The sequence below is a fragment of the Acomys russatus genome, chromosome 32, assembly GCF_903995435.1.
Source record: "Acomys russatus chromosome 32, mAcoRus1.1, whole genome shotgun sequence".
Lineage (NCBI taxonomy): Eukaryota > Metazoa > Chordata > Mammalia > Rodentia > Muridae > Acomys > Acomys russatus.
In genome coordinates this window covers 39,360,335-39,376,452 of record NC_067168.1, presented here as the reverse complement: position 1 = coordinate 39,376,452, position 16,118 = coordinate 39,360,335, and the positions used below count along the sequence as shown (strand labels likewise).

Sequence of the window (16,118 nt, the reverse complement as noted above, 5' to 3'; positions counted from 1 at the left end):
ACCTAGTGACAGATTACTTAGAGATAGTTAACTCTAGTGACAGATGACCTCAGTGAGAGATGACCCTAGTGACTGATGACCCTAGTGACTGATGAACTTAGTGACAGTTAACCCTAATGACAGCTAACCTTCATAACAGATTATCCTAGTGGCAGATGACCTCAGTGACAGATGACTCTACTGACAGATGATCCTGCTGATAGTTGGTTTTAGTGATAGATGAACCTAGTGACAGATGACCTCAGTGACAGAGGACCCTAGTGACAGATGATTGTATTGATAGACAATCCTAGAGACAGATGACCTCAGTTACAGAGGACCCTAGTGACAGATGATTGTAGTGATAGACAATCCTAGAGACAGAGGACCTCCTTAATGAGAGATGACCGATTATCCTTGTGATAGATGACCCTAGTGGCAGGTGACCCTAGTGAGAGATGATGCTAGGGACAGAGGACCCTAGTGACGGGTAACCATAGTGGCAAATTATTCCATTGACAGATGACTCTAGTGACATTGTTACATTATCTTTTAACATAAAATAGCTCAGTGCCACTTTTCTTTAAATAACAGGTCAAAATTTGTTCTAGAAATGTATACAATGATTAGCATAATTAGCTCTCATCTTTGTTTTATTTGTTGTTTGTTTGAGACAGATTTTCTGCTACATAGCCAGGCTGGCCCCAAACGTGCAGTCTTTCTGTCTCTATATCCCTGGTGCTTGGATATATTTTGTGTGGGCACTGATGTCATACCGTATTGAAATGTTAGCCAAATGATTTGAATGGGTTGTAGTTCTCTGACAATTGTGCTAATAGCTTTTTGTTTTGTAATTAGCTCTTGTTAGATAGGAAGCAGACTTTTAAGCCTGCTGTCCTCATTAATATGTTGCTTATTTCAGTTGTAACTAAGGTGTCTGAGAAAATCTACCCTTTTAGCTAGGTTTTAGAAATAGAATTAGGAGGCATATTTTACTTCATATGTGAAGAAAAGCAAGCAAAAAAAAAAAAAAAAAAAAAAAAGAGGCATATTATTGGTGCTTTTTTTTATGGTGTCAATCTAACACCCTGTCTTTCATAAGGGATCTGCAGCAGAGCATCGCCAGAGAGCCCAGTGCTCCTTCCATCCCTCCCCCAGCCTATCAGTCCTCCCCAGCAGGGGGCCATGCAACAGCTCCTCCAACTCCAGCTCCAAGAACCATGCCGGTGAGTAGGCCAGGCCTCTGCTGCACCCTTGCAGCTGGTAAGTTCTGAAGCCTGCAGTGCAGGGAATTGGTGGTTCCCACCTGTGGCCAGGGCCCAATCTTCAAATGCCGTCAGTGTGTAAACACAGTGGTACTCATGGATTTTTATCCTCCAAAATGGTCAGGCTGAGTGAAACACCACTTTTAGAATGGACTTTCCCCTTGCATATGAATGAATAGTGGTGGAGAAAGATGCTCAACCATGTCCTCAGAAGTGGCTGAACAAACTGAGAGCATGAGTTGCAGAGTTTGAGACACCTCTGTTTTCTAAAATACATGGAAGACAGGAGGGGGTTGTAGATGAGAATGAGCAGTTCCTTATGGTCTTTGTGTGAACCTCGGCTTGAGTTTGGATCACAAAAGCAGCCACAGGAGGCCTTTCTTTCAGGTGAATAGGGAATCTTGGATTTGGACTGAATATTCCCAGTCCTAGGGAACAGCGTGATTGTTTTGGTGACTTGCTAAGTGTTGATGTCTGGAGGGCTGGCACCGTGAGACTAGCAGCTTCAGATGGTTTTACAGAAGCATAGGAGATGAAGTAGTGTTAACGACGATTGCTGAATTTCACTGCTACATGAGTGATTGTAGGCTTTAAAAGTTTTCACAGGTTTGAAGACTTTTGTAAAAAGAATTTGGGGCCTGGCAGTAGGCCTAGCATTGCATCTGCCTGTTGGTGGAGGCAGCATGTGCCTAGACGGCAGCACCAGGAAGAGCGGTGGCCTCTACTCTACCACATTCTAGAGTAGTACACTCATTTTGAAGAGTATTGCAGACATTGCCCACCTCCTTCAGTTTAGTTCCCTTGGTTTGAGGCGCACACTGCACCTCTGTATCACTGCTTGTTTCCTCTTCCAGCCTGCTAAGCCCCAGCCTCCAGCCCGGCCCCCACCTCCTGTGCTCCCGGCAAACCGAGTTCCTCCTGCTGCAGCTGCCCCAGCAGGGGTGGGCACTGCTTCTACAGTGCCGCAACAGACCCCTGGCTCTGCTCCCCCTCCACAGGCTCAGGGACCACCGTACCCTACCTATCCAGGGTATCTCGGGTAAGGCAGTGACACCCTTTGTCACCAAGAAATGACTGATTTCCAGCTGTGATTTACAAACAGGTTCATCCCTTCTCTGAACACAGGCCTCATGAAATTAGCCGTGCTGCCAACTTGCCTGAAATTAAAAATCCTGTTATAGCTACTTATTCAAGTAGCTGAACAACTATTTCCTAGGTATCTAGGATATATATTTTTATTGTTTGTATCTTACATTTATATAAACAGATCTATTCTGTGTGAAATCTACAGTATATGTCCCCTGGCTGCCCTTATTAATGTGAAGCATATCTCAGTATCTGATAAACTGAATAGAAATGTAGACAGTTATGTATCCATCCATCCATCCATCCATCCATCCATCCATCCATCCATCCATGGTTCTGGGAACTGAACCCAGGTCCTCTGAAAGAGCAACCAGTGCTCTTAACCAGTGTGCCACCTCTCTAGCCCTAAACAGGAACATATTTAGAGAATTAGATTGCCTACTAGTTAGATTCAACATTATTGTTTTCTGGGTAATATTAAAAGTGTGATGTCCCTAGCTGGGCATGGTAGTGCATGCCTTTAATTCCAGCACTCCGGAGGCAGAGGCAGGCAGATCGCTGTGAATTCAAGGCCAGCCTGGTCTACAAAGTGAGTCCAAGACAGCCAAGGCTGCACAGAGAAACCGTGTCTCAAAAAACCAACCCCCCCTCCCAAAGTGATGCCTTTGATATAGTTAATGGTAGGAGTGCCTTTTCTCTGTATCTTGAAACAAGTCCTTTGCCTTGCTCATCTTCCCTAGAAGAACAAAAATAAAAGAAAATGGCTTTTGTTGAAAATTGACTTTAGAGGGATTGATTTACAACCCAATGTTTTGTTTTTTCACCATCAGGTATTGCCAAATGCCCATGCCCATGGGCTACAACCCCTACGCATATGGCCAGTACAGCATGCCATACCCACCGGTGTATCACCAGAGCCCTGGACAGGCTCCCTACCCAGGAGCCCAGCAGCCGACCTACCCCTTCCCTCAGCCCCCGCAGCAGTCTTACTATCCACAGCAGTAATGCTGCCACATGCTGGCTGGCTCAGATCAGAGGGACAGGACAGCAGCTGCCATCAGTGTTCTAAGCCATGCTCTGGTCACTTGAGCAGACCTTGTTCTACCGATTGACATGGATGATTTCTGTCTGTGGCTAAAAGCTGAAGGCTGGGCTCCACCTCCACATGTGATCGCACTTGTGAGATTCTGCTGCTGCAGTATAAATACTAGGTATAATAGCATTTGAAAAAAAATTGCAGTTCATAAAACATTGACAATGAGAAATTAAACCTGCAAGTGAAATGTTTGAAATTAGCATACTTTATACTATGCGGTTGGGACAAAGATGGCTTAAGTACTGATATTTAAGGAAAATGTTTTCTTCCTCTTTTGGTTTATTGATTTAGCTTAATTTCTATTATGATATTTTGCATAATCAAGGCATTGTAAATCTTATAATTTAAAAATAAATTACTTAAGAACAGTTGTCATTGTTATGTTTTGTCATTGGTTCTCATTGCTGTCTAATTCCTTTCTGGTATTAGCCACATACTTTGTATGTTCACAGGTTAAATGTACTGTGTTGAAATGCGTGAGCAGTGCAAGTTAACGGTCAGGTTCAAGGTTTCTGTACGAAAGCCCAAGGTGTAGCATCACAGTTTATCTGTCATATGCTGACTAGTAAGCTCATTTTGATATTTATTTTCAAAAGTCCTATAATGTGGAAGATACACACAATTGTTACCAAAGATTCTTCAAATAAATATAAAATTTAAAAAGTATATATTTAATGTTTTATTGTTAGATTTTTCCAAGAAAATGATGCAAATTCTGGTAATAATTCATGTCCCCCACCTATAATCTGGTTAAAATGAGCAGCTGCCATCAGTATTGTCTGATGTGGTAGAATCATGGAGAAATTTCCCTGTGCCTTTCTAGTCTCTGGTTCCATCCATTCTTATCCTGTAATGTTTAATTAATGCACAGTGTATTTGAACAGATCTTAACCTTTCTTTTAAAATTGCTTAGTATTTTTTTAAAATTTTGTGGCTCCTGAAAGATGAGGTTATTTTGTAATTCAGGGAGCTACAGGATAATTGTTGGGGACATGTGTTTTGTTGCTATATAGGCCTCAGTGACAGTGAGGACATGCATTCTGGACCAGGACGCTGTGCAAGCGAGAGTTGTCCTGGGTCTCGGTGGGGTCTGTGTGCAGTTTGTTCCCACATGTTAGGTGTGCGGACAGATTTCTAAGCTGTGTCTGCTCTCTGAGTTTAATACTGGCCTTCTCTTGCACTATCATCTCATTTAAATGGCATTGTCATTCAGTCACTGTTGCTGTCGGTGACAACCGAAGCTGGTATTTCAAATGTAAGGCTGAAGATACGATTGTAAAGGGAGTATATTGGTTTAAATGTGTATTTTAAGCAACTTACTTTGTTGTTGTATGCAGAAAACACAATGACGTGGTAATTCAGTATAAATGACTGATTGCTGCAATATGGACATTGGCTAAACCTTGGCAGAACTAACAAACATATCATTGCTCAGCTCCAATGCTCTGGATTACTCAGTGCATACGATGGGTTTATTGAGTCCTCTGTAAATGGCATTTAAGTTCTATGTCCCCCCTCCCCCACTGAGTATCTTATACTGACATAAGACCTCCCCTGAGTTAGGGAGTTCCCGGACTGCTAGTCTACTTACAAAACAAACACCAAAAGAAAAGAACAAAGAAAAAAAAATGGCCTGAATATTCTCTTGGGGGAAGGCAGATGGAGGTCTAAAGGAAAAGGTAAATGTGTCAGAGAACCAAAGGGAGGAGGGGTCAGGCCATCAGCCCTCCCCTCACTGCCCTGGGCTATTCCTGCAGGGTCACAGAGGGCAGTCAGCATGGAGGGCAGCTCCGGTCAGCCGCCTCCCAGCTTGGCTCCTTAGGGAGGCTTCCCTTTTGCCAGGTCTCTAATCCTTTAAATTGCTCAGGATGTTCCTCTGGTCTTGGATTAGGCACCATTGATCTGCAGTGCTAGTTTGCCTTCCTAAGCCTGTCTAGTTTGACAAGGACTGGTGGAAAGCCTCTTCGTGTGCCTACTGTCCTTCCTAGAAACCAGATGACGGCCGTCACCGGGGCGGGTTTGCCAGCACGCTCTAATCCTGTGCTTGGTTTGCCGTGCTCTTCAGAATGCACTGCAGAACTTACTATGCATGATGCCGTTTACTTAGAGGTAGAGGGTTCCACTCTGGCTCATGTATGTTATCCCGTGTTTATAATTAGACTTTCTGTTACCTTCTTAAATGAAAGTATCTGCCCACAGGCCATTTGTGCTGGCTTCCTAAGCCTGTTATGAAATGAATTATCTGCCAGCTACTGAAACTGCTGAGAAACCAGTCAGAAGTGGGGAAAAGCCATCCTACTTGGATTTCCTGTCATCAGAGATTGATGGCTTGACCACTTGGTGTGGTCCATCCCTGAGCTTGAGAGCCATTTCTCTGCTCCTTGGTCTCTTTCTTAGTGGAGAAAAGCAGCCACACGTCACGGCACAGCAAACAGTGTCTCTGAGACCCCATAGGCCACACTCCAGCATCCTTGTAATCATGCCCCCATCCCAGTGTGGATGTCACAGTTGTATTTTCACCTCTGTCCCAGCCAGCTACCTTTCTAGTCAAAACAGATTTTTTTTTTTTTAAATTGAGATTTACAGTTTGCAAACATTCCTTTGTATACATTGTCCAATTGTATGAACAGGATAAAATAGTAAACAGGCCTCAGTTTGCTAGTGGGAATTTTAAAATCCCCCTGGCATATCACTTCTAAGACTTGATTGGTTGTTAGTTGACTCATAGTGTAGAACAGGGCACAAGCTGGACAAAACCTTCCCAAGAAGAGTTAAAATTGCTGGTTTAAATACAGACTTTAGAACTGAATGGAAGAGCAAAGAAGGAAAATTATATTTTTAACAAAAGAGAATATTCAGGCTTTATTTCTGGTATGAAGTTTATATTTTTAAGAAATATATATCCTATATTATCACACCAGAGATTTTAGATTCCTTTCTGATTACAAACATTGCTGGTAGTTGGGTTATATTTTTATTGTATTCATTTCTCTTAGGGGGAAAATTGTAAAGAAACAAAAAGATTCCAGATGAATGTATCCTAGAAATAAAAGTTGAAAGATTCTTACTTCTGTGGAGTATGAATTCTTATTTAAAGTGTTTCTCCTTCAGCTTCATAGTTTCCACGGTTGCCTTTCCAAGTGGTGGGCTGGGAAGAAATGCATAGGCTTGCAAAGGGAAGCCTGCTAAGTTTAATAGCTGTCTGTCTCCTCATTTAATTGTTCTGGGTAAACTGTGCTTTTCGTTCATTAGCAGTTTGGCTGCAGCTCTTTCAGACATGCATTTTCTCCCAGAGACATTTTTAAAAGTCCAATTTTGGGAGCAGGTCAACAGGTTGCTACAGTATTCATTTAATTGGAGAAGGAAGGATGACGAATGTGTTCTTCCCTCCCTCTTTATTAATGCATGCTAATGACATAAAAGAAGACATTTAATTACAGCATTTCATACATGTATATCACAAGCTTCGGTCACGCCCTCCCGTTATCTCCTTTTGTGATTCCTCCAGGGACAAGGCTCAGGAGTCACATAGTCACCCTTCTTTCTCTCTTCCACTTCTGTCTTTTTTCTTTTTAAATTAGATTATGCATATGAGAGAAAACATGAACATTTCTCTTACTTTGCTTGACATAATGAACTCCAGGTTCATTTTCCTGTAAATGACACAATTCTTTTTGGCAGAATAAAACTTGATCAGTTGATAAGCACCAATGCTGATTCCATGACTTGACTATTGTGAGTAGTGCCTTAGTAAACATGGGTCCAGGCACCTCTTCTGTGTCTTAGAGTTCTTGAGGAGGATATACCTAGGAATGCTATGGGAGGGTCATATGGTAGTTCTAATGTTAGTTTCTTGAGTTTCCTTTTCACAGCAATTGGACATTTACAGAAAACTGAGCAAAAAGCACAAGGGGTTTCCGTCTCCTTCCACCCCACATCAGTGGTTCCCTGTCTGTATGACTGAGTCAATACTCAATCATTGTTACATCAGGACCCACTTTGGTCCTGAAAGACAGTTTTGACAAAAGCATTATGCAGAATAGATTTGCAGTCTCCGAAGTCCGTGTGTCTTCTGCCTACCCTCTCTCTCCCTTCAACTGTTTCTCTAGTGTTGCCTTTTCTAGAACGTTAGAGTTGAGGTTGGAATGACCCACTATGTAATAGCCTTTTGAGGCTAATTCCTGTGTGTCTGTTTCCCCCATGCCGTTTCATGGCTCGACAGCACAGTGGGTGGATTTACCTGGGCATGCCACAGCCCAGCTATCCACTCGTCTCTTGATGGATCTTGGATACTTTTAAGTCTTGAGACGAAACATTCTTGTACGCGTATGTGTGGCCATACAGTTTCAGTGTTATCTGGGTGAAAAATCTCACTGCAACTTCTGGATAGACCATAAACCACTTTGAAACATTGTCATTTCCCACAGTCTCTTTACTATTTTTGTATCCCAGCAGCAATATGTATTTCTCCTCATCATTCTCAGCACTTAGTATTATCTGTTTTCTGGACGTTAGTCATTGGAATATATGTGTGTGATATTAAGTCATTGCTTTGAATTCATAATTCACTGAAGATGCTAATTGGCCTCTCATTTGCTAATATACTGATGTTTGTGGAAAATTTATCCATTTTTTAAAAAGATCATTTTGTTTTATGTATGTATTTTGTCGGCATGTATATATGTGCACTTCATATGTGTCCCTATTCTCCCTGGAGGCCAGAAGAAGACATTATATCTAGAACTGGAGTGGAAGATGCTGTGAGCCGTTGTGTGGGTCCTGGGAATTGAACTCAGGTCTTGTGCAGGAGTAGCTAGTACTTTTAACTGCAAAGTCATCTATCTATCTGTCCCTGATCTCACTTTAAAAAGAAAAACTGAAGTCATTTTCTTACTGACTTTTAAGGATTCTGTGTATATTTTAGATAGAGTTCCATTATCAGATGTGTTTTGTAACCCCCTCCAAATTTGGTACCTTACTTCATTCCTATGTTAACATTCTTCAAACTTCAAGTATTTTATTTTAAAATGAGTATATTGTAGGAATACGCAATATAGATAGTAAAGTTAAGAAATTAAACTTTTTTTTACTTTATTATTAAAAAACCCTTGGTAATAAAAACATCACCAAGCTTTCACACCCGCCACCCCCCACCCCCACCCTGAGACAGGGTTTCCCTGTGTAGCCTTGGCTGTCCTGGACTTGCTTTGCAAACCCAGGCTCAGCTAGGTTTTCTCGTCCTGCACCCTAGGAATGTTTTATAATTAGTGTTTCATATTTAGATCAACATTGACAGTTGATAGTTTTTTAAAAAATTATTTATTTTTATATTTATGTACATTGGTGTTCTGACTACATGTATGTGTGTATGGGTGTCAGATTCCCTGGAACAGGAGTTACAGACAGTTGTGAGCTGCCACGTAGGTGCTGGGAATTGAACCCAGGTCCTCTGGAAGAGCAGCCTGTGCTCTTAACAGCTGAGCCATCTCTCTAGCCTGAAAGATAGTTTTTTTTTTTCTTTCTTTCTTTTTTTTTTTTTTTTTTTTTTGCCAACTGAAGAATTGTAGGCTGAGTTTGTTTATTTTCAACGTGAAACAGCATTCTCTCTTTGCCTGAACAGTTGTCAAGAGTTCTAGTGCATTCTTGTTGAAGTGCCGGTAAAATGAGCTCACCTCTGACTTTTCAAATCTCCGGGTTTTCTGCAGTCTGAATACAATTTACTGAGGCTTTTGCTGTTCTTTGAGCTTCATTTGTGTTCCTGTGTCTTCCCAGAACTTTCCAGCACACTGCTGTGGCAGAGACAGGGTTTTGTGTAACTAGCCCAGGCTGGCCTTGAACTCCTGATCCTCCTGCTCAGTGCTGACCCCTGGCTGCAGGCTTGGGGATTCCAGGCATGTGCCTGCACGTGGTGTTCTGCTCTTTGCTCTCTTTCCTGATTTGGCATTCCCACTATACCTGTGGTCTCAGCTGCCTCACAGTTTGTAGACACTCTGTTCCAGTTTTGCATTCTTTTTACTTTTTGCATTCCCACTGAGAAGTTTCTGTTGATAGCCTTTCAAGGTTGCCAATTGTTTAGTGTGCACCTCACCCCCAATCTGTATTCAGTGTACTAGCATTTTGAGTGGTGCTGGACATTGAACCCTGTGCTTCAGACATGTTAGGCAAGTATTCTATCACGGAGCTGTATTTCCCGGCCCAGGTTTCAGTCTACTGGTGAGCCTAGCCAAGTTCACTCTGTCTCTCTTACGTGGCTTTGGTTTCCAGCATTTCCTTTTGTGTTCTTAGGATTCCAATCTGTGTACTTATTCTTGCACGATGTCCATTTTTTCCCCTACCAGAACTCTTAGCATAGCAATTATTTAAAATTCATAATAAAAGCGTTCCCTAATCTTTGCCACATGTGGGTCTGGTTCTAGTGAGGCTTTTGTTTTTTCTGACTCGGCCTTTTAGCATGCCTTGTTGAAAGAGAGACAGGATGTATATTGGATAAGGGAACTGAAATAGAGAACTGTAGGATCAGAGTTAATGCTCCTCTGGCTTGGCCACCGTGTTTACAGCTTATTGTGGCTGTTAAGACTTCATTTAAAAACTATTGTTTATGTGTATGTACGTGTGTCTGTGTCTTTGCCCAAGGAGGTCAGAGCAGCATCGGCTCCCTGGAATTAGAATCCCAGGCATTTGTGAGCTGCATGATGTGGGTCCTGGGAATTGGACTTGGGTCCCCTGTAAGAACAATATGTGCTCTTAACCACTCAGCCATTTTTCCAGCCTCTTTTTTTTTTCTTTTTTTTTGAGTGCCTTTGGTTTCCCTAGGGGCTTCTTAAATTAGGCCTGAGAGTTACTTCAGCGGTAGCACTTTGTGGTCACACAGGAGCGCTGTTGCTGTGGTGAGTGGGTGAAGTCTCCTGAGAAGACCCTAGGTCTTAAGCCTGTGACCCTGCGCTGTGGTCTTTGACAAGTGCTCCTCATCTTGTTTTTCTTCTTTAGGAGAGGTACTAGGATAGAAGGGGCTGGGATTGGATGCTCCTCCTATAAGGTCCACTCTGATAGAGGAGACTGCTGAGGCAGCCACTGTCCCCTCCCTCTTGCTGGATGCATGAAGAAACCTTTTCTCAAATGGATCCTGGAAGTAGCTGTCGCGCGCGCACGTGTGTGTGTGTGTGTGTGTGTGTGTGTGTGCAGCAAGAAGCTTTACCTCTTAGGTCAGCCCATACCAAGCTTCTAGCAGTTTGTTCATTATTTGTTTCTTCTTTTCTTTCTTTCTTCTTTTTTTAATTTTTTTTTTTTTTTTTCATTTTCAGGGTTTCTCTATGTAACAGCCCTAGCTGTCCTAGACTCGTTTTGTAGCCCAGACTGGGCTTGAACTCATAGGGATCCTCCTGCCTCTGCCTCCAGAGTGGCGGGATTAAATGCGTGCGCCACCATGTCTGGCTTTGTTTCTCGATCCTGGCTTCCATGGCACACACTCACAGTAAGACATGTCTGTATTCACCTATTCGTGTACTTTTGGAAGTGTCTGTTCCCCAGTGAGCTCAGCTCTCGGATGGATCTACAAGGAGTTGTTGATCTTCAGTTTGCTTCTCTTATTCCTTGTAAGAGTGAAGTGGCCGGAGAGATGGCTCAGTGGTTAAGAGGACTTATTGCTCTTGCAGAGGACCTGGATCCAGTTCTTAGCACCCACAAGGCGGCTGTTCACAACTGGCTATAACTCCAGCTCCAGGGGATCTGATGCCCTCTTCTGGCCTTTGTGGGCACTGTACACACGTAATGCACTCAGCATACACACAGACCAAAAGCTCATACACATAAAATTAAAAATAATAAAAAAGAACAAAATAAGTGACAACTTTTAAGCTCTTCACAGCTCAGAGTGGAGCTTAAAAGTCTTTTTCTAGGATGTGATTTTATGTATTTTTGGTGTGTTTGTGTGTAGGATAATGGAGGTGAATGTGTGTCTTACTCAGGGTGACTATTGCTGTGATAAACACCATGACCAAAGCAACTTGGGGGAAAGAAAGGGTTTATTTGGCTTATGCTTCCACATCACTGTTCATCACTGAAGAAAGTCAGGACAGGACAGGAAGGAACTCACACAGGGCAGGAACCTGGAGGCAGGAGCTGATGCAGGGGCCATGGAGGAATGTCGCTTACTGGCTTGCTCCCCAAGGCTTGTTCAGCCTGCTTTATTATGGAGTCTAGGACCACCAGCCCAGGGATGGCCCCACCCAAAGTAGACTTGGCCCTCCCACATCAATCTCTAATACTCTAAACAGGGGGCAACTTAACTGGGAAGCTGAGCAGCTTGTCCAAGTTGTGTGGCTGCCCAGGAGCTGGGCTGGGCTTGGGTGGCTGTCAACCTCCTGTGATGCTGTCTGTCTCTCCGTCCGTCCTTCCATCCATCCATCCATCTATCCATCCATTCATCCATCCACTCATGTTTTCCTCTCCTTAATCTTTCAAAATTATATGTTGGGGGCTGTACATCAGGTGGTGGAGTGCTAGCCTAGTGTCCACAACCCCCTGGACTAGATGCCCAGCAACACACAGAGCTGGTGCCTGGAATTACAAAACTCAGGAGGTGGAGGTGGGAAAATGAGGAATTCAGGGCATCCTTTGGCTAGATAGCAGGTTTGAGATCAGTTTGGACTACTATTGAGACCCTATCTCTGTAGACCAGGCTGACCTCAAACTTTAAATTTTTTTTTTCTTTTTTCTTTTTTTCTTTTTGGTATTTTGCTGCATACCTTTAATCCCAGCACTTGGGGGGAGAACAGGTAGATTTTTGAGGTCAGCTTGTCTACTCATCCCGGGGGGGGGGCTCTGGGACTTTTTTTTGTTTCCCTCTGGTGGGGCCCCCCCCACACCACCACCTCCCCACCTTCCCAAGACAGGTGGGTACAGGACAATCCTACCCAGTTCCCAAGCTGAGGTCCCAATTTGCTGACAGTGTGAGGAGCTGGGAGATCAGAAATTACCTCGTCGGTTCTATTTTTACGAGTGTATTAAAGTCCCCATCTCAGCAACGTAAATTGCTCAGTTCTCAGGATCTTCTGGGCTCCAACGCGCTTGGGTAGCCCCACCACCCTGCCTCTGCCAACAGCGGCAGCACATGCTTGTTACACAGGCTCAAGCTGGCCCCATCCCACAGCAGCCACTGTCCTCAGTGGTCATCCCACCAGCCCCAGCATCCACAGTATGCTGGGATCTCCCCTGGCTGTAGCTTCACCAGTAGCCTCCTGGTCTCTCCACACGAACTCCACCCCTGGCACGTGGTGCCAAGCCTCAGCTGCTGTCTGTGACTCCTCCTCGGTGCCTTCAAAACCAGTAGCATGTTGGAGACCCTTAGATGTTATCAGGTAGGGCTGGCAACTTGAGATGCAGCCTTGGCCTCCTCTCTAGACCCCCTGGAGATTTCATTTCAAGGACGCTGCTCTCTCTTTGATCACAGATGCTTTCTCAGTCCAAGCTGATCAAAACTCACAGGTTTTTTTGTTTTTGTTTTTGTTTTTAGGTTTTTAGGTTTTTCGAGACAGGGTTTCTCTGTGTAGCCTTAGCTGTCCTGGACTCACTTTGTAGACCAGGCTGGCCTCGAACTCACAGCGATCCCGTCTGCCTCTGCCTCCCGAGTGCTGGGATTAAAGGCATGCGCCACCACAGCCTGGCAACTCACAGATTCTTAACTCAAAATATGCCGTGAATGGCCCCAGTAGAGTCTTTAAGGGACTCTGACTTCCCTCTGAAGTGTCCCAAGCCAGGTCTCCATTACTGTCACTGCTCTCAGCATTGTCTTCCAAGTTCCAACAGCTCCTTGATCTCTGAGCGCTCCATGGCTTTGCCAGCCCAAAGCTACAAAATCTTTCACTTTCTTCCCACCACAGAGTCCAAAGCTACTTGGTCGGGTCTGTCGCAGCAACATACCACTCTCTGGCAACAATTTCTGTCCTGGTCTGATTGCTGTTGATGTGATAAAGCACTGACTGACCAAAACCAACTTGTCCAGGTAGTAATTTAGGCTCGCAGATTACAGTCTGTCACTGGGGGAAATCAAGGCAGGAACCCGGAAGGAGGAAAGAAGAACGCTGCTTACCGGCTTGCTCTCCATCGCTTGTTCAGCCCTGCTCTAGGGATGGCACTGCCCACATTGGCCTGGGCCCTCCCACATCAAACACTAATCAAGAAAATGCCCTACAGATGCGCGCACAGGCCAATTCAGTAGAAGCAATTCCTCGGTAGAGGTGCCTGCTTCCCAAGTGATCCTGCTTTGTGTCAAAGTAACAAAAACAAAAAAACAAAACAAAAACAAAAAAAACTACCAGTGCCTCAGTGTTTGCTTGGCTGAAGCTGCAATAGTTGGGGAATCTACAGTCATCTTTTATCCCTTCCTGCCCACAGACATCTCAATTTATCCTCTCCCACAAAGGAAAATGATTGCAAGGTCCTGCCCTCTTTTTTCACAAAGAGAAAAGAAAAATAATATTGTTTTCCTGCTCAGGGCTTTGTCAGAAATGCCTAGAAGGCAAAATTAAATCTGAGATCAATCAAAGCCTTGAGCAAAGAGATGAGCCAGACCTCAGGGCTCAGGCGTCACAGGCCCCTGGCAGCCACTGGACGTCCAGGCCCCAGCAGGTGACCCAGCCCTTGTTATCCTCGCTGCCCCAGGATTTCACGTGTGCTTGCCTTGCTCTGAATCTGGTTTCAGGTGCACACTCCTGGCCCTCCCTTACCACCTATCCTCCAGAGTGACATCATGGCAGAGGACTAAGGGCCCCTGTACTGTGAGCCCGGCCTTTTTACATACTCTGGGGATGGTCTCCATGACCCTCAAAACAGCAGTCAGCAGCTAAGCATTCAGTCTTTCCCTGTCATAAGGATGGGTTAGGTTGACGGAGGAGTTTCTTTTTTGTCCTCTTAAATTGTAAGTAGCTGCAGCCCAAAGTGTCACAAATACAAAAATAACATCTCTCCCTGCAGCATCGAGCCGCTCCCGCTCCCGTCTGCTTCCAGACATGCTCTTTTGTTCTCTGGGTAGAAGTGCTGAGGGACAGGGAGTAGAGTTGAGGCTTAGGGACTCACTTAGGCTCACTCCCAGTGCCTTTGGTTCCCCCGTGATGGAGACAGAGTCCCTGCTGCCTCACCTAGGCAGGGAGCCATGGCAGGAGCAGTAAGGCAAGGTGTCTGGGGACCAAGGAGGAGGCTGATGGTAGACAACACATCAAAGGACAGCACTGAACGGGTGATAAGTCCAGTTTCCTTTCTCAAAACCCCTAACCATGATGCCCCCTCTGTCGTCCTGCCTGCCAGACTTCCCTAAGACAGCCAAACAGGACAGCTGCCCTCACGTTAGGAGTGGGGCTTTGGCCAAGCACACAGAGGTTCAGTTCTGGCCTCTGAGCAGAGGATATGCCTCGATCTGGTGTCAAGTCCCCAGGGCCTCGGTGTCCTTTCTCTGGAAGTAAGGTGACAGAGACCACTGCAGAGCCAAGGTACCGTTGTTCCCTGGCTTCTGTTCAAATCTTCTTCCATCCATGGTGGTGGTGCATGCCTTTAATCTCAGCACTTGGGAGGCAGAGGCAGATGGGTCTCTGTGAGTTCAAGGCCAGCCTGGCCTACATAATGACACCCTGTCTCAGATATTTTTTTTCTCTCTCTATGACCTCTCCTGTCTCTCTATAGGAAAAATTGACTCTTGGACAATATCTCCTAAGAAAGCGCTCTCTCATTCAGTCAATCTACTCACACAATTTTTCTGAGCACCTACACTATGCCGAGACCCTTTGCCAACTACTGAGCATTAATATCAAATAGGCCAGTCCTATCTATCTAAGGGGGTCCCAAGGCAGCAGAAAAGACAAATACGAGGCAAGACCGGCCGCTCAGAAATGTAGAGGAAGATTAGTGAGGATAAGTCAGGTCCTCTTTGGAGCCATGGTCTCAGTCAAGTTACCTGCCCTCCCAAGGCCTTCAGAGGACTCCCTGCATGAAAAGTGGGGGGCTACAAGCTGTCAGTATCTAAGACTTCCATGCCCTGTTCCATAAAATCTTGCCATCAAGAAAATATGAAGGATGTGGAACTGGACAGATGACTGTGCTTACCTTACACTCATGAGGACCTGAGTCTGATCACCAGAATCTACACACTGTTTAAAAAGCTGGAAGAAGACATAATGGCACACACTTAAAATCTCATTGCTGGAGAGGCTGAGACAGGTGGATCCCTGGGACTGGCTAGCAAGTGAGCCTAGCCTACTTTGCAAGTTCCAGGCCAGTGAAGAATCTGCATCAGACAAGATAAATAGTGTCTCCGGTCTTCCTCTGGCTTGCATATGCATGTCCACACACATGCACACATGTGCATGCACACACCCACACATCCACACCAAAAATATTGAATAAATAAGAAGGTTATTAAAAATAACCTCCAGGAAAGCTTTATTCTCTAACCAAACTCTCTCTCCTCTCATCTCACACACACACACACACACACACACACACACACACACACATTCATACCCCTCAGCACTCACTATAAGAGGACCTTGCACATCACTCAAAACCAGGCAACCTGCCATCTACCCCGACACCCTCTCTTTGGTCATGGCTGAGAGGTCCTGCAGGGGTCTCCTGGATGCACCTGGAATGAATTCAAGTCTCATCCTAGCGTGGCAAGCAGCTGCCGGAGTTAATAAGGAAGC

General features: G+C 44.7%; 1 protein-coding gene across 2 annotated transcripts in view; it reads left to right on the top strand.

Moving 5' to 3' along the window:
- The window catches only part of Pdcd6ip (programmed cell death 6 interacting protein), a 53,322-nt gene extending 48,805 nt beyond the window's left edge, over positions 1–4,517 (top strand). For both annotated transcript variants that reach the window (XM_051140617.1, XM_051140616.1), the window contains exons 16-18: positions 1,082–1,205; positions 2,099–2,283; positions 3,161–4,517. In XM_051140617.1, the coding sequence (XP_050996574.1) occupies positions 1,082–1,205; positions 2,099–2,283; positions 3,161–3,335 (484 nt within the window). In that variant the 3' untranslated portion in view covers positions 3,336–4,517. The remainder of the gene's footprint in view (positions 1–1,081; positions 1,206–2,098; positions 2,284–3,160) is intronic.
- The last annotated feature ends 11,601 nt before the right edge of the window (positions 4,518–16,118 follow it).